We start from the raw sequence: 20610 nt of genomic DNA, 5'->3' as shown, positions 1-20610 counted from the left end.
ATAACTTGTTTTACCTGTTCTGTAGAGCCCAGTACAGCCTTATGACAAATTAAGATAAAATGATAAAATGAACTGCTAGACTTGATTAGATCAAGATCTTTTCTCCCTGAAGCCCATAACAAACTTTTCCTTATTTACAGACCTTCCACGTGTTTTTGTATGATTTCAACAAGGTTCTTGATGCGCAATGGAAGGTTCCATGGATCTTCTTGAATGCTGGCTTGAATATTATTCCGGCACCTAACTGTGCTTTCTTCCTTCTGTTTAAATTCTAGAAAAAATGGAGTTTGTTAGCCATTAAGGAAATGCTACATAGCTGAGTGTGGCTTATGAGTTATAATGTGTATACAGATGAAAGCAGAGATACAGTATCAATAGCAACAACCGTGAATGAAAAAGGTACTTAAATAGAACTAATACAGGAGGAAAAAAAGACTATTCCTACAATCTCTTTATCAGCAGTCTCCTAGCATTGTTGTCAGGATTGTGGACTAAAAGTTATGCACTTGGGTGACATGCACAGTGAAGGGAGCTCTGCAGTACTCACAAAGCACAGAATTCCCTTCTGTCTTCTCTGCCTTTAATAATGTGCAGGCAGCTATATCGGGTAGATCTAGACTCTCTGGCTGTGCAGAATCAGATCAACTTTTTGGCTGCAGCTGTCACATCCCATAATACTAATGAGAAGTCTTTCACCTGATGGAAGCTAATTATTTAATTACGGACTAGAAGATTTATTCTCCATGACTTAGCTATGTAGCTGAGCCAAATACCCCATTGTTGGTGATAAAATGCATAAGCAGACAGAGAAACACAGAAAAACCGTGCCAAATAACTGCTCATGAACAGAAATGGGAAAGCATTCAAATTTACATCCATCACTGAAAGGTGTCTATGGTAGCTATTAAATAAGACACTCTGGTCCAGGATTCCAGCTGAATGTAAGCAGGGTTTGTCTGTCCCTTAGTGTGATGAATGTGGGATCTTCAGTTAACTTCAGTTAACTAAAAGACTCTCTCAGTGTAATTAATCTAGCTTTAATAAACGAGACTCCGTTTAAGCAAAATAAAATAAAGGAAATGAACACAAGATGTCTGTTATTTCTTCACTTCATTCAAACAGTGCATGGAAAGACTAACAGATATTCTACATAAATGTGAATGTGTTTGTCGAAATGAGTTCATTTAACAGAACTCCATAGGAGTTACTTCTGGAGTCAGGAAAAAAAAAAAAAAGGCAGAAAAAGCCCCCTTATAGAGTTTGCCACTGTAACTTAAAAATAGAGCTTGTCAAAGGTTACGGAGGAGGCCATGACTACAGCACCTGAAATACAGTAGGAATAGTAGGAAACATTTCAGATTTCAAGTGGGAAAGGAAATGCAGCAAATATTCAGAAAATAAAGTTCTGTGTATTTCAGTGAGAGAAGAAACCACATCCTGGGCCCCAAAACCATTAAGACCAAAGTCTCATCATGCTCCCTGAGGAAAAACAAAACACGGTATCATATGTTTGCTCTCTATGGGAATCAGTTTTCAAAATAAGTGTCATGTGAGGATGAGTTGACTCTGGCAATTTTTCTGCTTTTCTTCAGATGGGTAAGTCATTAAGCAAACTCAGGCAGAACCTTTTGGTGCCTCAGATCTACAGTCGTCAGCCCCTCATCAGCTTATCAGAGTGCTCATTTAGCTTGTATCTGGCCTATCTCTACCTCGTACCTTTTGAGATACATATCTGTGTTCACATCAAAGGATAGATCTGGGGACTTGTGCAAGAGCTGTGAGGATTCAGCACATATAACAGAAAAGCGTTCTGTGCTCTTCAGAAGGAATTCATGTGAAAATGACATTTTAAGGATGCAAAATTTCAATGGTCAGACATGTACCTGCCATTAATGTATGACTGGGTAGACTGCATAGTTAAGTAACTCTTTGCGGCCATATAGCATATGTGCATTCATGTTAAGCTCTCAATAACTAGCAAATCACTTTATTAAATACAATCAATCTTTTTCTTTACCTTGCAAACTGTGTTCCATTGGGAAGTGCTTGGTTTCTTCAAAGGCCTTAGTTATTACTGGTCCTTTTAGAAGTGCATTGATTGCATCAACCTACAATTGGAATGTTTTCAGTCAGTGTTAGTAAGATTTGCAGATGAAAATCTGAACAGAACTCTTGTGGGAAAGTGCAAAAGCCATTACACTATTTGTATTTTGGAATGATTTCTCACTGACAAATGGCTTTAAGACTTTCTAACCGTGAACTGGCCTCAAGAGCCTCACACTGAATACAGCATTTTGCACAATGATGATCTACATGCTGATGAGATAAAAGATAATATAAAACAATTCTCTGGTGCTATGCATCTATAAAGACATCTGTTGGCTAAAGTTGTGAGGACTCTCCTGAGATCTGTAAATGTGATCCATTTAGATCATACAAGGTATTAGAATTTTGTTCATCTTTTCCTTTTTTTTTCTCATGAAAGCTTTTTTCCCCTTAGTCTAATGCCCGAGATAAGGCAGGTCAACCTTGCCTAAATCACACAAGACAACTTAAATGTTGACAAAATTGATTCCTCAAACTGTCCTATAATATACTTGCTTACACTGTACCCCAAGATAGTTTGCCTTCCCTCAAACTATGATTTCATTAAACAATTTTATACTTCCAATTTCTTAAAATGACATTGATAAAGAGAAAGCTGTTCTGTGTAAGAGTAATGCTTTACATACCTGGTTAAAAAGATGTTCCAGACAGCCATGAAGTTTGTCTTGTTTGTCTAAAGGAATCCTCATATCATTGGGAAGCTCATCTCCTAAAAAAGGAAAGATGAAAAGCCTTTAACTGTCTTACAAACGTAATCTGTGATGAAGCCAGAGATGACACAAGCACACATTCGCACCGGAGTCGTGGAAAAACGATTGCTGCTTTTTCTCTAATTCATAGATCAAAATACTCATGATTTTTCATATAATGCAAATATCTGATAACTAGAAGCTTATCCCTGCCTAATACCTCTTCCATATTCCAAATTTACTGTGGCTCATTAGAAAAAGAACAAATCTCTATGTTCTTGTGACTAGTTTTGAAGAAACTACATTTGCAACTTAAACATGCAAGTGCTTATAATCAGCAAAGTCTTATCAGCTCTACTAAGGTGTCCGGTATGAGAAATATGCATATAACCGACGCATATACTCACCTGATCCCATCTCATCACTGCCCAAGTAAGAGCTGTTACTCCGTACACTGGTGTATGACAACACTGAGTCGCGGTTACTGTTACATTCACTAGAAAGAAAAGCAAAGAAGGTGATTGAAAAAAAGCTGTCCTTACACCCAGTCTCTGATATACTATCATTCTGTTGTTATTAACACTGCAATCCCCAAAACTACTTCTGTTACGCATATACAAAAGAAAAATTAATTACAGGCAGAACAACCATTAAGCAAGGCCTCTGGGGCTGGCACTGTAAGAGGATGTCTTTTTCCATTTCTAGTGACCACTCAATGCTTAATATATTGCCTGGATCCTATAAATAATGAAAATGGACTTCCCACCAGGGACCTCATCTGGGTTGCATCATTAAGCATGCTCTACGAGTGTCGAGTAGGGGAGAAATAATTAAAATCTATGAGATTGAATCTCCACTAAACTCAACATTTGTTACCAATTCTCAGGACATTACAGCATCCAACTCCAGCATATGTTGAAGCTGCAGTAGCACAGCCATTGGAGATGGGAGAGGAAATTTAAGGAATCTATACCATCATAGAATCAGGCACTGCAGATCCTAAAACTATCTCGAGAAGCAGAGGAGTCACTACAGTTCGCTTCACACCGATGCTGGCTCATGCACACCTGGAAAATTCTAGTTCTCCTCTGTTTAAAGTTCACTTTACACTAATCATAACTTAATAAAAGTAACCAAAAAGGCTATGGACCTTAGTCTGTCCCCCTCCAATTAAGTGACACAGTGTTTTTAATAGCACAAACTCGAAACAAAGCCTACAAAATTCTCCATGTTGTCTCTTCCTTTGTTTTTATTTTAGTGACATGAGAGAAAAATATAAGAGCAATTGAAAGAACCCTAACTGGGGTTCTTGCCTGTCCTTTGTTAAACCTATTATCAAAGAAATCTATTTTTTCTTAAGAAGATTAATACTTATGGCAACTACTCCACAGTCTGAAATTATGAAATTTGAATTACACCTCCAAATGATCTCGGAGAAAGAAGCATGGCTAATGCAAACAAGATATTTTCTTATCTGTAATTTACTTATTTTTGTAGCTCCTCAGTAGTTTTTCAGATCAAAACCCATCAAAAACCATTTTATTCTCCCTTGAGTAACTATTATCTGTAATATATGCTTAATTCTCTGCCTCTGTCTAATAAAGATAAGACAGAATAATCTTTCTCATCTTACATTTACGTGCAGAATTTTGGAAGCAGTGACAGACCCACAGAGACTGTTTGTGATGTCACTTTGTTATGCAGAATAGATTAGTCTCAATTACAGGAACCATTTAAACTAAACAGCGTTCATAATTGGGATTTCTCTTAACAGCGAAAGAAATACAGCACATTTCAATAAAACAGCTTCAGAGCACATGTGCAGATTTAAATCTAACACAATAAATAGATGCCACAGATCTCAACATTGTAAGTGCTGGTTCTGTTTCTTTACTGACTTCTTATCTACTGTCCTTGGAGACATTCAATACTCAACTGGAGAAGGCCCTGAGCAGCTGATCTTGTTGGACCTGTTCAGAGCAAGAGATGGGACCATGTAGGCTCCAGAGACCCCTTCCAATGTGAACTGCTCTGATTCTGTCATTTCTGCAGTCCTGCATGAATGTAACATACTCCTACTTATACTAGTACAAAACCAACAGCAAGTAAAGAATCAGCCCTGTAGCATGGAAGTTTCAAAGACACATCATTCACTCAGGTTACTGTAATCCTCCAGCCCACTGTAAAGTGTCTTTATTCCTTCTTATAGGCAAAGTCCTATGGCCTTTCTGTAAATGTAAAAAATGGCCTATTAAGGATGTAAAGTTGCAATGGTCAGACATGACTGCAATTTGTTATTCCACTTCTTCTGAAGTTGAGTTTCCAAATGTTTCCTCCCAAGAAAGACAGGTTTGGAGTGTGTGCGATTTCCTTTGGTAGCAAATATTCCCAGAGAAGCAGCAGTCAATGATGTCCCAAAAACAAGATTTTGAGACACCTGAACAAACATTTGCATTTGTGGTTTCAAAGGCCCATTAAAAATAAAAAACTTGATGTCCATTTCTGTTTCTCAGTGTCTTAGACTTTTGGGAAAATTGTTTGCAGAACTGAATGGAAACATCCCCTTACAATAGCAGTGATTACAAGACCAAGCAGTCTGCAAACTCTGCTGAGCTTCTGTAGTTTCCAGCTATACAACATAGAAAGTGAAAGTCACACTAGGCCTATTTATTTCATTTTATTCAATTTTCTAGAAGTGTTAGTATTTTGGCATTGTTACGAGGAAAGATTTTTTGCTGTGTATGTCTCCATGGCAATAAATGTAATGAAATAACTATAGCTAGTGAATACTTTACTATGTGAATATAAATAATTGACTGACTGGAAAATAACCTGCTTGTTGAAACCATACCTCCATTAGAACTTCGAAACATTATATTAGTAAGGTAAGAGTGGCACAATCTTCAGACTGACCTGTAGGAGTCTCTGAAACTCATTGTGTCATGTCCAGAGTCTTCTTGGTCCTCCTCAGAAACTTTGAAACAGACCTTCTTGATTCCACCATGCTCAGCTTTGTCAGGATCACTCTCTTCTGCTCCCAAGGAAGGTGGAGATGTCTCCTCAGTAGACGGTGGCTCACAGGCACCACCTTCTGTAGGTTCTGTTATGGTGGACAAAAGTCTGCAAAAGTAGAACATACAGCTCTCAGGGACTGGTGGGTAGTCTCATAAATGAGGTATAATGACTAAGGCTGGAATACAGCTATGTGAAATCAAAAGCAACCTTGCCAGCATTTTACATAGACTACAGCTATGTAAAATTGCAGGCTCTGAAAGGGGGTCATTGAAATCCATGAACCTAAGTTCACAAAAGGTCCTGTTTCCATAGGTACCCTACCTCCATAAGGAATAGCTTAATCACTGTAACCATGGTGGCCTGAAAGCGCCCTGTTTTTAATTTGCAAGTCCTCACTTTCTCCATCCAAGGCGCTGGGTTTCTCCTCTGGGGCAGTGCCTCAGCTCGCCAGCTCTACCCAACAGCTACCACCCTTTCTTAAATATGTTTGAGCCAAGGATCCACATGCTTTCTGGTCAGTTGAAGTTTTGGTGCACGACAGGCTGTTCTTTTTTGTTACTGGGATTCCTGGAAGTGGCTGTGAGCAGCTTAGGCCGTCTCATGGCCACACAGATCACCCCTGCAGTCCCTGCTATCAAAACCTTGCCAGTTGTGCACAATACACAGACACGCTACTCAAATCCTTCATTACTACTCCTAGGAGACCCATGATGAGAAAGAGAAAAAGAAAAAGACAAAAAGAGGAAAGGAAAACATAAGTGCCATAAAGAAAGCTGCCTGAAATCACAAGTTTTGCTTAGTTTGCCTTATGACAGACAAAATTTCAAGGGTAGGGACTATGTCTATATGGAATTCCAAACCCACTGTTGGCACCAAATAGATTCTTATACTGGAATATATAGTAAGCAAAACAGAGGCTGTTGAAGTCAGGTGGACTTTTAGGAGCAAAGGACAATAATATATACGTTGGTGGATCTTGCACAGGAGTACGTTCGACACAACCAGCAAGGAGCTGTAATGCAAGTGTGTATGTGAATAGGTGAGTCTAAGAGTATGACAGTTAAGGCCAATAGGCACAATGTGTTTTCTGAGGTTAATGCCTCCATTTTATCAGGATTGCTCTCTGCCATGCATACAGGATTCTCTACTCACTTATTTATCTGAACAACATATTGCTTCATTTCCTTCACTGCAATGTCAAGTTTGTTAAAAAGGTGCAAGTATGAGTCCTGTATCTCCCGATCTTCCTGTTTCAGCAGAAAACTGAGTCCTCTTTCTTCCTGAATTGTTCCTCCATTCTGCTGGCCAAAGCTACCATCAAGATCTCCATCTTCTGGGGTCAGACATCTCCAGGATGGTGCAGCCATAGTGGTGATGCAATGTTGAGTATAGGAGACTGGATTTAAGGTACCTACTAAACATTGAAGAGTCTAGTTAGTATGGCTCTCGTGACTTTCCCCACTCCATCCCAATAATGACAGTTTACTACAGGTGGAATTTGAACAGGAAAAAAAAATTTCACAGAATTATTTAATATAATTACATTCTATGATAAAAATGTTCTTTAAAAAAAAAAAAAAAAAAAAGGAGGTTTTTCTTTCCTGGCATACCAACTAGATGTTTTGAATTTACTGCAGTCCAGAAACAAGTTAAATTATGGAAGTAAAGACAGCAACTATCCACACATATACTCGTACAGACAACATGAAAAGTATCTAAAAGCATTTGCTGAAATGTTAATGAATTCAGGTTCTCAGGAGTTGGTCTGTGTTACTATACCAGCTTTACAAACATTTACACACACACACACACACACATATATAAAAAGAAACAGGATTATGTCCTTACAGAAGATAAATAGAATTCCTTTTCATTTAAAAATGCTGACAGTTTTGGTATGGTACTTTGCTAACCACCTTAGCTCGCATTAAGAATACAATGGAATTTTAATATCTTCAGGCAAGCAGGGCTTCTTTATCTACCTCATTTTAAATAGTCAATGCCATTCTTCAGAAGATTGGTTAGTCTACACTTCCCTGTGTCTCTTCCAAACATTCCTGCACTCTGACCTTCACAAGACAATGAATCAGAAGCATATTAGGTGAGATCATGATGAAGAAATGTTGGAATTCAAATAATCTAGTTGTAGGACAAATGCTGTGTAGTAGCTATTTATCAGAAAACAGATCCCCTTGAGAGAGTAGAGACTTCAAGCTCCAATGCATGGAATTTATTTAGTAATGACAAAAGAAAACAGCACTACAATCTGATTCACTCATGTTTTCCCCCTGAATGTAGGCTCTCTTCACAGCAGTAGCACTACTATCAGCCTCCATTCACTTTTCTTTCAGTCAGTAAGTCACCTCTACTAGCTTTAAACAATACTCCAGGACACTTAATTATTATGAGATGACCACACTGCTTAGCTAGTAAAAACATATTACCTGAAGCCTCTCTATGCTTAAAGGCATTACTATTTTACAACACAAGGAGGCTGTCATTATACTCTAAAATTTTAAGGAGGAAAAAGGGTACCAGCAAGACTGTGTTTCTTTGAAACTTATTTTGATCTTGCTGAGCAGTGGAAAGACACTTTTTATGCAGATAAAATCAGTATGATTTGAAAGTTAATTATCACCTTGTTCTGGATCAAGACCAATAATAGAGGGTTTCCGTCCAATGCGAATGCTGAACGACCTCCCCGCTGAGGTAGTGTTTTTGGGGTATGATACCTCCATGAGGTTAATATGGCAGTTGGTGGGGCAGAAATCCATGCTGTTAAGGGAATGTGGTTCCATGATGGCTTGTTTGAAGGCTGGGCTCACCTTTGTTTTCAATTCATCTGCAAACTGGGAGAAATAAAGCAAGCGTGTGCTACTTCACTTGCAAAAAATTATGATGCAATACAGACAATCCTTTTCTCTTCCTGCCTCCTATTCCAGAATCATATGATTTCTGCTGCAGCTGGAATAACACGTCAAAAAAAAAAAAGCTCATAAAACAACAAATGAAAGCAATTAGCTACACCTTCTAGAACTCTTTTCACATAGTTTGTTTACACTACGATGCTTATGCTCATCTTATGCTCATCTTAAATCAGACACTGATCATTCTGTTGTCATATTTATTCAATGATATGGTGGAAAGGAACCTGCAATAATATGTTATAACCCACAGCTCTGGCAAGCTGAATGGAGTGATTTACAGACAAGGTCTTTTTTCCTCAAAACTTGCAATTTCAGTAACTTGCAGAGCTGTTTTCATGTCTCTAGAACACCTACCTCTAAAGCAGTTCGGATTCAGTAATAAAGAATACTAAGACCCAGTTATCACAATGAAGTATTGTCTTGAGACTTCACCAATAACTAGTAGTGTTGTACCTCTTGGTAGTTTGTGAGCCTTCTGCTAATGCTTTCCAGCTTAGTGTCACAGATTTGCCGGAATTCATACTGGGGCATGGTGGCCACAGCACTGCTTAGGGATATAAGTCTTTTGCAATTCCTTACGAAGTGATTGTCCTCTGCAGCAAAGGCCTCTAAAATCTAAACAAAAAGACAGGATGTCAATGATAAGAGACTTGACAGTGAGGAAAAATACAGTTTTCCTCCACTGAGTAAGTGTCAAAGCCCCCATGCTGTCATGGTTGAATAAAGCAGCCTTCAGAACAAGTTGCCTTTATTACTGCCTGAGAATGACTATTGTGTCTAATCCCCAGAGTCGTAAAACATTCCTCAAAAAATTTTAGAATAACTGGAGGTGGATCACATGGGACATAACAATAATGTTACTGGGATGTGACAGAAACATTTACTGTTAGCTCATTATTGTCACAGATGACCAAAATACTAAGCGCACTGCTGCTTTCCAATAGCAGCAGTTCTACTTGATTCCTTTAGTGACCCTTCCAGCCTATCAGCTGGGAAAAAGCTGCTTGATTTTCTTCCAAGGTAAAGCAAATTCTTGCCTGAAAAGATTAATCTTGAGTATCAGCAAAGAGTATGTTACCAGACAGATAAAAGCGAGAATTCCACTGCTGAGGGCTCCCCTCCCTCTACCTCAACAGCTGAAATCCTAGAAGCATTTGCTGACTTGCTCATACCAACCGAGCTATTATAACTTGGTGCACTCTAATGAAGAAAACTCCAAGCAAGGTTGAGAAGACCATGTGCAACCTAATCTGAAGAGCCAAGCCAAGCCACCATAGAAATGCCTATATTATCGGCTTCCCTGTTCTGCTTAGGAATGAAGCTGGCCATGTATGTTTTCTGGTACCTTTGCAGTGAGATTGAAGCAACCTTTTGGTTCTACAATCTTCTCCAGGACAAAGGATTTGATTCCTGCGCTGCTGACATACTCGTACACCACCCCATGCTCCAGGTGGGTGTTATCCACAGTCAGGCTAATGAGAGGTGTTTCTTCACCAATGACCAGTGGAGAGCTGATGGTCTGTGGTGTCTGGGCTGGAACCAAAATAAGTCATTAGAGGTGTTTGGCAGCACACATGAATACAGGCATGCATAGGGAAGAGAAATCTGTTGGGAGGTATTATTAAACGCAAAGACACAACCTTTGGCTCAAGGAGTCTCTGAACTACATACTGCTAGAGGCTGGGAGCATATTCTGAGGAAGACATTTGCTGCTGGCCACTACTGGAGACAGTGATAGAGGTTTAGACAATCCACGTGCTCCCATCCACATTCTGATTTTCTTCCATGTGTACATACACACATCCATGCACAGGACACTACTTCCAGTTCTGTTCAGCATTCAGACACACAGCCCCCAGCGGAAACTTTCAAAGGGAATTGAAGTATATTAATCTCAGGGTCTTGTTTGTAATGACCCTCTTCTGGAAGACTGCCACTTTTCTGTCCAATTTTGGGAAATGCTCCAGATGCATTTTCTGTGCAGCTATAAGACTGAGATGGCAGGGCAGGGGTGGGGTGACAAGATAACATTTTTTACACACAGCAATGCTATTGCCACCAGACAAGAGATTTAAGTTACAGTCAGACTGAGATTTGCCAGAGAATTGCTCACATGCCTCTACCAGGGCACTGCTCCAGCTGTTCCACTGTGGAGCTGCACTGTTTGACCATTAGATTACCAGGCTCACCAGACCTTAGATGGGATCCACACAGATGTGCATCTGTTCCTGGAGAAGTTGCCAATGGTATTCAGAGTCCATGCTCAGTCCTTTAGATTGAATCTGGCTTCAGTATTCTCCCCTAACATCCACTTTTCTGAATAAGCTCTCAACATGAAGGTAAAGCAGTGGGTTTTCTGAGTTACACTTTTCTGAGTTGGAGGAAATACACCCACACCTGTTGCTGACACAGTGGTAACATGCTCTGAAAACTTGCTCCAGATCAAAGTAATTTAAAATCTTAACCTTTAATCTTAAATCACAGAAAACATAGATTATTCTAGGTGGAGTTACTTGCAGACCTTCCCTCTCCAGCTGCTACTGCCCATAAATTCCTGGTTTGCAGGGGTTACCAAACAATTCTAAAAATGCTGAGCCTTTTCATTCCAGAAATTGGCTGTCTTGTAAAGATCAGAGAGTCACAGGGGTATGATTTCTATGTGTATTTCAATTTTTTCTTCTCCTGAAGAAACTGCAGCATAAGACTACTTCCTCTGGCAGACCTCATTCTATTACAAAGCTTTACTAAGACAAGAGATATTCTACAATAATAATGACCCTTTACCCTAGGTTTCCTTCCCCCATGAGAATCTTTACCTGATTCCTGTTGGCTATTTTGAAGTGGATCCAATTCTGCACCTCCTTCTAGTGAAGAGTCTTCTTTGCTGGAGTCAGGATGACTGCCATTCAGATATGCAGTGGATGCTGCTTGCTGAACCCTGTCCTCTTCAGCATCTTCATGTGTTCTGTACACCCACTGGTATAATCCCTTTCAAGAGATACAGGCTTCAGCTATGACCTCAGTAACAATGCCCAATCTCTATATGTTTGGACTACAAAGGTGAATTCCCCCAGCTTAGCTCTGAAGTTCAGAGAATATAAAATCTAGATCAATATCTGGGTGAATTTCTAGTTTTAGCAATAGCTAATAGTATTTAGTACTGTATGCAGTGTATGAATTGGCATACATACTATTTGTAGATGATTTGCAACTATAGGCAACCGTAATCAGCTCCCTCAGTTATACTAGGACCTTGGCATGGGAGTAAATAAGTCAAAAGAGATACGTATACGCTGTTTTTCTGAATTTTTAGTAAGCATAAAAGCACAGAAGGGGAGGACAGAAGAAGGGCAGGAATTAATGTGCTTCCTTTGAGGTTTTGTATTCATACCAGTGCTTCCTGTTGTCTGGTCCTATAGGCTGTAAAGTGCTCCATAACTTCCATATAATTTCCATGTGTTGCATTATTCCCATTAACTTTCAAAATACACTGCCCTGGATGAAGGCCTACAGCTGCAGCCTCAGAACCTGAAAATTCAACAGGAAAGGAGTTAGACAGTAAAGCCATCTGATTACAGAAGAGAAAATTGGAAAGTTTGCAAAGGGTTTCTGGTTAAGAAGAGTAAAAAGAGCTAGTTGAATGCTGTCATGCTTTTGCTAGCAAGTATATTCTGAGAGCTTTGTTGTATAAGGAGAACATCATGCATCTATCCTTCATATTTTCAGTAATGCTGGGAAAAACAGAGATCTCCTAGATGTAAACGCATTCATGCTAGAAATTGAAATTCCTGTGGGAAATCATTCGGCTCTTCTAGCCTTATGATTACATCAGCTGAGGTCTTGCTTAAATGTAAGCAGTTACATTTGTTTCACCTTGTTGCCCTTGAAAGATACAGAACACTTGCATTTTATGCAGTTTGCCATGGTCTAAGAAAAAGACTATGATGTACTTTAAAACTAGAGTTAAGTCTAGAGTGCAATAACCAGCTTCAGTGGCTTTATTCCAGATTCATATGAACAAGACTCAGACCCAAATTCAGCTCGTAGAAATTTACAGTCAAGGTGATTAACTTTTTTAAGTCACCATCATTTAAAATTCATACAGTTTTATTCCAAATGCACTTTGTCTTTTGCTAGGAAAATCCTGAAAAAAGAGAATCTTTCCAGCTGGCACTTCCAATTTGCACTCTTCAGACTGTTAAAAAGTGGCTATAGGTGCTGTTATGAAAGGGTGTAATAAATGTGTCTCCCTGAGAACATTGTTGCATTTGGGTGCTGCCTGCTGTCTGTATACTAACTGCACATATCTGGATATATGTATTTGTTTTGAAGGAAGGAAGTGGTACATGTCTGAAAGGTTGTATTTTCTCCATCTCCTGAAAATAAAGGTTAGAGCTGTGCTTTATTTGTAGCTCCGTTCACGTTTCAGTTATGAAAGTCATAAATATCTCTGTCAAACTGTGTTTTCTCCTTTTAAAAAGGCCAAAAAAAGCAGTTCACCTCTATCTTATGTTGGTAATTTATAGCAGTATAAGCCACTGTAAAGGGAGAAGTAGTCTTCTAGTCTTATATCATACTTTGTAATGCCCATTAAGAAACATGATCTGTCTACCAACCTGCTGATCCCATAGCACATTTGGAACTACAGCAATCCAAACCGTGGCAAAAATATTGAGGAAGCAACAGACAGCATTATACCTCAACTTCTTCTCAGCCACCTCAGTTTTAAATTTTTATTGCCTGTGGCTGTAAAGCTGTATCTTAGTAGTCTTAGAAGAAACAAGCTTAGGTTCACTAAGCAAGCGCATTTCTAGCTTGCAAGAGCTGAAGTGATAATGCTTTCTCAAGAGTCTTTCCACAGTACTGTGGATTGCAGTACCACCAAATTTCTTCTCCTGCAGAATTAAGTTATTCCTTGTTTTGTGTTGATGGGATTAGTGACCCAACACTCAGTTCATAATAACGATACCGTTTTCTTAGACTGTATTTAGATTATAAGCACTTTGAGGCAGGAACTATCTTGTTGTTCTATGATTTTATATATAAGTGCAATCCTTCTCTGTGACAGGGGTTCCTAGTCATTATGGTCATTAAAGTAAGTTGTCAGAACTTGTTTAGAACAAGTTTGACAATGAAACCTGCATCTGTCTTGATTGATTGAGAGAGATATATACACACACCCCCCCTTTATATACACATGTATATATATATAGCTGTATTCCAAGCTTAACTGTACCACAACCTTTCTACTTACCTCTTCCTACTGCATGAACATACGGTGGTGCTGCTCCCCGTATCTGAAAGCAAAGTGCTTCAGGACAATCTGGGATTTTAATAATCCTGCAGGTAAATCAAGGAGAAGAGAAAGCAGCTTTTAAGTAGGCTGCCAGAGCTCTGGGCAGTTCTAACAGCATCTTTCCCTGGCATTCATAACCATGTTTTGGATTAAAGAACGCACCCACATAGTTTACAAATAAATAACAAATAAACAGACCTGAAGAAATCACCCACTCCATCTTCATTCTCCAAGGCAGATGGGAGATTCTCTCTGTTAATTAAAATTTGGCACTTCCAAATTTATTACACCTTTAAGTGAACAACACAGGACAGAAACCTTCTATGGTATTTGTATTCACTTCCATTTCTAGGCAAACTTCAGTGCATCTGTGCTGACTTACACCAGCTGAGGATCTTTTCCATTAAAAAAAAAAAAAGACCAGACAAGACATTCTGGACTAGAATTCAGCATCAAGTGCTCATTGAGATGTTCAATTCTATGGCAAATTCTGGGATTACAGAATCTAATAATGCACAAGATATTAACAGGGCCAAGCCTCATTATAAGATACAGTAATGGACTGAAAAACTCTAAGGGCTGATATCGTTAGAGTCATCCAAAAATAAGCCAAGCTTTAATGGGGTAGAAATTGCTTTCCCTTGCACATATATTAGAGTCTGAGAAGCTTCACCTGAGGCAGAGTGACAGTCCTTGTGATTCAGTTCTGTTTGTGCACAAGGAAGCCAAAAGTTAACTGCAGTATAAAGAGAATAGATCCTAACCTGTTCTAGAAGCAAAAAGTTCATCACTAAAAATTACCTGTGACTCTTGTATCTTTCATTTATGTCATTTGTATTCCTATTGAACAGCTTCTGCATAGCAAAGTGTTTACATAGTTTTCACTACAAACTGTAGAAGAAATATTTAGTAAGTGATGTTTCTTGATAAGCTCTGTCTACCCATCTTGGCACTTACTCTTTTGATTTGGTGGCTACCAGAAGCCTAAGTGGCCTTCGTGAGCAGAAGGACTGGTTTAAGATGGTTTCCACTTCTGAAAACGGGCGTAGGAATATTAAGTCCTCATTGATGGAATATATTTTTCTTCCTGTCTGCAGGCCAGCAATCTGCAAATTAAACAAACACCACAGAAAACTTTGGGTCATTGGCAGCATCTCTGAAAGTTCAGGCTCCAAGGTTCAACTGTTCTCTACTTATGGACGTTCCTAAGATTACTGTCATATGGAACACTATTTATACAGTGTTGGTTCATCAAATAATTTGTCAGTCACCCTTAAAGTTGCCTGCATTTACAGAAAACAAAGAGATATCACCAGTATCTCTATGAATATGCCACTCCACAGATATATCTTACTTTGCAAGGGATGTATCTTTGTACTCTTCTGCTACAATTTTTTTAATAGGGGACTTTTAAAAACAAGACTATAAAAAAAAAAAAAGGCAGGGGACACACACTAAAAAATAGGGGACTGTAATAGACTGGCTGCAATACCCAGTGAGATACAGAAGCGTGACTTGAAAAAAAAAAAAGTATACCTAGTCACGTAAGTAAATGTAACCTGTTTTTAAGTGGTGGTAAAAACCTGTCTCTGCTTTAATTGAAGTACTGGCTCTTCATCAGCCTAAAAAGCCACAAGATTTTCATTTTAATTCCTAGCTTTTGTGCCTAACTTTAGTTATTTGGCAATGGTCACACAGGAAGTCAGAGACAGATCCAATGACAGAATCGAGATCCCTTATTCTGCCCGCCAGACAATAACACTAAATGTAGCTCTTGATCATCTATACCAGTTAAAATGTGACATAGCAGCACTTAGACTAGGTGTTAGGATATCAAGGAAATATAAAATTCCCTTTAACACAGTACAAAGAAAAAAAAAAATTACTAACCCTTCCCAGGTTAGAATTATGTCCTATCACTTCAAGGTCCAGCAATTGGGCTTTCTTCTAAATGTGACAAACCTTTTCCTATTCTACCTGGAATCCATTGACAAATTTCTTGACTTGGAAGAAGGAGGTCTAAACAGTACTACTCCCACATATGAAATCTGACCTGTTGCAAAAATGAATCTAGAAATGTAGGACTGGAAAACCCTGCTGACTATGTCTGTACAAGGCTTGGCTTTTCTTAAATATATTTTGTGTTCTGAAAGTCAGAGATCAGTTTACCTACAAAAACCTTTTTTTTTTTTTCTCAAATCAAAGCTATTAAAAGGAAAAACTACAAAGTGCTCTCCTTGATTTAAATATCAAGCTCTCTGTGGTTGAAAACTTCCTCTTGTGTACCTGGAAATAACATTTTTCATCTTTCTTTTTTTGTAAATAATCTCTAAAATGGATAATGGGGATAAACAGCAATAGAGATTTTAACTTAAGATAGAATTTGACAAACTTTTGTTTATAATTCAATGGGAATTTTTCTGCCACTTGCATTTACTTCTACTGATGAGTTTATTATAAAGTAATAATTATTAGATAAATTTCTAAAGTCATTATGTTTTAGGCCTGACTTTCCAAAAGCAGTAGCTCATGCACTTAATGTAGGTGTAATTAGCTAAACCCTTTGCATACCTGCTATCATTCTACATGTGGATGACCTCTTTATATTCCTAACTTATTGCTTGTGCATACAGGACACCTATCTGCACACATAATCATAGCAAATCCATGAATGTATGAGGTACAAAGTTGCACATTAAACCCTACAAACTAGCAACTTTCAAATAAAAATCTGCTACTCTACTGGGATATAACTAACCAGGCTAAGGAAGATTAGACAGCATGTCTCTAAGAGTAAAGACCCTACCGAGTCATAGAGCTTCTGAATAACGGATGCTCCTTATGACAACTCAATGCAGTTGCCTGGATCTGGGCCACTGTTTTTTTCCCCAAACGCCAGCAGCTTGCTATTTGCCATTCATCTACATGGCCATTGGCCAACTGGCTGCTTGTTGAACACACTCTGTTCAAACACTGGACATCTGCTTGTCAGTTGGCTGTTCAGAGTAAGACAGCAACCACATCTCCAAAAGTATAATTTTTTTCACTGTTGCTTCCTTCTGATAGAGTATCATTCATAAACCAGCTCTATTATTAAAATCTGTGGGAATAGGCCCAGCTCCAATCAACCTGCAAGTGAGCTGGCTTAGAAAGAAACATAAGGTACAGACTGAGGAGGTATTGACTTCCTGAAGCCCCACGAACTTGGGATAGGTATGGAATGCGCTACAGTCCACATCAACCAACCACTGCTATGTGATTTTTTTGTGACCCTCCACCTAGGTGAGCCGAGCAAGTGTTAATAGTCACAGGCAGCTGCTGCCAGGAGCACAGCGGGGACAGTTCCAGCAGGTGAGAGTCCCAGGCTGAGAGCTGCTCATCATTCAGGATCAGGAGAGACAGTGCAAGAGTAGTGCCCACTACGGCACTATTTTATCTATGGCCCAAAACTGAGAAGCTGAACACTCATGTCAGGCAAAGAGTTCCCAAACTGCAGTTCAAGTACAGGAATTTGATGTTCCAGCAATTCTTTTCTTAACTTTTAAACACAGTTTGGGAACTGCTTCTGGCATAGACAAATCTAACAGCTCACAAAAGAGTTTCTAAAAAATCAAGAAGATAAGAGACACTAATAATAGAAAGAACAATGCTTGGCAACTCTGATTTTGAATAAAAACCCCAAAGACCCTTGTTGCACATGCATGAAGTTCAACGTTGTGTGCTGCCACAACCTGTGCATGACAATTTGTTCCAGGTATATTAGGAAAAAGAGCATCACAATCCCAAACTCAAACAGAATGCGTTAATCTTGAATAAATCCGTGCAAGTAATGGATTTGCGCCCACTTAATTAGTGAACCTGGGATCTTATACTGGCCTAAAGTCTGACAGTCCTAATGAATACAATGCACTGTGACGGGCACTGTGAAGCAAAGCTGCATGTCTTAATTTTTGTCCCTAAAGAGTGTGACAGCAGGCATAGGGTCTCAAATGGCCTACAGCTGCTGAGCCATGCAGAACTACATGCTGGATATCTTTCTAGTATCACAAAGCAATTAAAAAAGCCCAAATAAGTAATGCAGTGCATTACTGTTGGACCTCAGGTCTTTCCAGAATAAGCTGACAGCCTTCTAGTTCAGAGAGATGCAGATTTAGTTCTTTTCTGGAGCAATATTTTAAGATCAAGTTGAAAAGACGGGCTCATGGTCACAGATAGTTTGTCTTGGAAGACCAAGAAAAAGATTCCTTAGAAAATTGTGTGCTCCTGTTGTCTTAAAACACAACAGATTTGCAGGATATTCCACAGGCATCCAGCCAAAGAAAGGGCAGAAGGATTATCTGTCAGGCAATGGTTTACAGCAGAAGTTTAGACTAATAAAATTTTTGGCCATCCTATGTTGATTTTGAGCATGAGATAGAGCATAGGATTGGTTTCTTTGGTGACCATAAAACAAACGAGAATCGGGAATACTGAAATCATTTAGTTCTAATATTAAACTGCAGTTCAAAATTCCTTCCCTTTTGACATTCTCAACTTGCTAAAATCAGTCTGTCCACTTCAGCTATTTGCACTGGGTGAGTCATCCAGGAGTCATCTATAGCCTAAAGCAGTGACCAACAAATGAAAGTGGACATTAAAAAATTCTGTAATGGTTGTCCTGGACTTTTAATTAGAAGCACTGTCTGTGTTCTGCTACAATTTACTGTGAAACCCTGGACAAGTCATTTAGTCCTCTCTTATCTTCATAGGTGCTAAAAGGCACCTAAATATCTTTTAAAAAATAGACTTTCGGTCTGTCTGTGCCTTATTTCTGTAAATGGAGGATCACATTGTGTTATCCACTTAGGTGTTTTGTATGGATAAACAAATGATTATGAAATACTCAGATCCTATGACATTTGGACCATCTATGTGCCTCAAAGAAACAAAGCAAATATATTCTGTAGAGCTCTTAAAAAATACCAGGAAAAGAAATGAGTGCATGCTTTTTAAGGAAAAAGTACAAATCTAAAAATATAGCTTTCACTCAAATAAACCCATTTGTCATTTAACGTCTTTGCTATCCCAAAACAATGTTACTTTCCCTCCCTCCTCAAATTTAAGTTGCTAATGAACCTGAGGTACGGTATCATCACACAGAGATACTGCTCTTGTCCTATCACTTATCAAAAATATTCAGGAAGTCACCTAAAGAACCCAAATCACTTAGCAATTTACAGAAACAGTTTATTACCATAGGAATTGTAGAAGATACCTGATTTTCTATTAGCTGCCTTTAAAATGAAACAGACTTTAAAAGGATGGTTTTGTACCTTTTCAAAGCACTGAAATACTCTTAGCTACCAAAACTAAAATATTTATGAATGTCAGGTCTTACCTCTGCAGAAGACCCTCGTCGAACTGACTTCACCACAATTGCTTTGTTTTTTTCTTCTATGTCAAATCCATAGTCATCCTCTTCTGGTAAAATCTTAAAAAGAGCACAAAGTAATGCTTCATGCATTTGGAGTTAGCTGAAAAGCTGGAGGATGGAGATGAGAAATCGGACTTTTCATTGCAAGCCATGACTGATATAGACTTGTATGTCTTCAGGCTGAAAGGGACTACTACTTGGTCATTTGGTCTCATCTCCTACATAACATAAGCCATAAAATTTAATCTAGTTATTTCTGCACTGAGCCCTTACTATACTAAAGCTGACTTTCCAGAGAGTTATCCAGTTATGATCTGCAGTCTTTAAGAAGTGAAGAATCTATTCCCGCCTTTAAGAGTTTTTTGCAATGGTTAATCAACTATTCTATTAGAAACTGCATTTGATTTTAACTTCTAGCCCTTCATTCTTCATTAGATCTTTCACTTTTAGATTATGGAATTCATCAATATTCAGTATCTTCCATTGGTGAATGTACTTACAGATCAAAGTGTAATCATTTATTTATTCTTTAAAATACATCCCACATATGCAATAATGAACAACCTATGAGTCCTCCATAGCTATCAGTTTCAGATAAATTGGGGATCTCAGGCCTATTTGTTAAAGACAACACTACACACTACATAAATCTACATCATAACAGTCAGTCTGCTGGCTAAAATTCTGGATGACCAGTGAGAGAACAATTCTGACATCTATAGGTCCTTCTTCTAGAAAGCAGGCACACAAGCTTTGTGGTAGGGAAAAAATACAATACTCATGTCATGCTCAGTTTCCACCTCTTATGGATGGCTGAAGACGTGGTAGTTGCCACTGCTGAGAATCTGCTCCCTCTTACTTGCACTGAGGTCACACAGACCTGCCTTATAAATATTTTTTAAAATCATATCAATCATGGCAAATATATGTTTCACTCATCCTTTTCTAGTGGTTTATTAACAATGAAAAAAAAAGCTTAACAACTCACTTCCCATTTAAAAAAAATACAGCAAGCCTACCCACTGGTAAATGGACAAGTGGAAATTCTACCAGATAAAAATCTTGCATTTGAGCAAACACTACACATTTGAGAACCATCTGATAAATTAGAACTGAGTTAAAAGGAAAAATAAAGCTATCTATAATCTAGCATGCCACTGGGGA

The 20610-nt window shown here is 38.6% G+C and overlaps 1 protein-coding gene across 2 annotated transcripts in view; it reads right to left on the bottom strand.

Annotated features, from left to right (window-relative positions):
• Positions 1–20610, bottom strand: part of PREX1 (phosphatidylinositol-3,4,5-trisphosphate dependent Rac exchange factor 1) — a 173343-nt gene that overhangs the window by 11999 nt on the left and 140734 nt on the right. Inside the window, exons 17-30 of one of the 2 annotated variants that reach the window (XM_069805851.1) lie at positions 19411–19503; positions 14991–15139; positions 13992–14077; positions 12129–12265; positions 11554–11725; positions 10083–10270; positions 9191–9352; positions 8449–8659; positions 6963–7221; positions 5709–5915; positions 3203–3291; positions 2733–2815; positions 2018–2108; positions 143–271 (exon numbers count right to left, since the gene is read on the bottom strand). In XM_069805851.1, coding sequence (XP_069661952.1) covers positions 143–271; positions 2018–2108; positions 2733–2815; positions 3203–3291; positions 5709–5915; positions 6963–7221; positions 8449–8659; positions 9191–9352; positions 10083–10270; positions 11554–11725; positions 12129–12265; positions 13992–14077; positions 14991–15139; positions 19411–19503 — 2056 coding nt within the window. Of the gene's footprint in view, positions 1–142; positions 272–2017; positions 2109–2732; positions 2816–3202; positions 3292–5708; positions 5916–6962; positions 7225–8448; positions 8660–9190; positions 9353–10082; positions 10271–11553; positions 11726–12128; positions 12266–13991; positions 14078–14990; positions 15140–19410; positions 19504–20610 lie in introns of both variants that reach the window. The other variant, XM_069805844.1, reaches the window with a different exon arrangement.

This window comes from Haliaeetus albicilla, chromosome 2 (genome assembly GCF_947461875.1).
Source record: "Haliaeetus albicilla chromosome 2, bHalAlb1.1, whole genome shotgun sequence".
Lineage (NCBI taxonomy): Eukaryota > Metazoa > Chordata > Aves > Accipitriformes > Accipitridae > Haliaeetus > Haliaeetus albicilla.
This window is presented reverse-complemented; position numbering and strand designations above follow the sequence as displayed.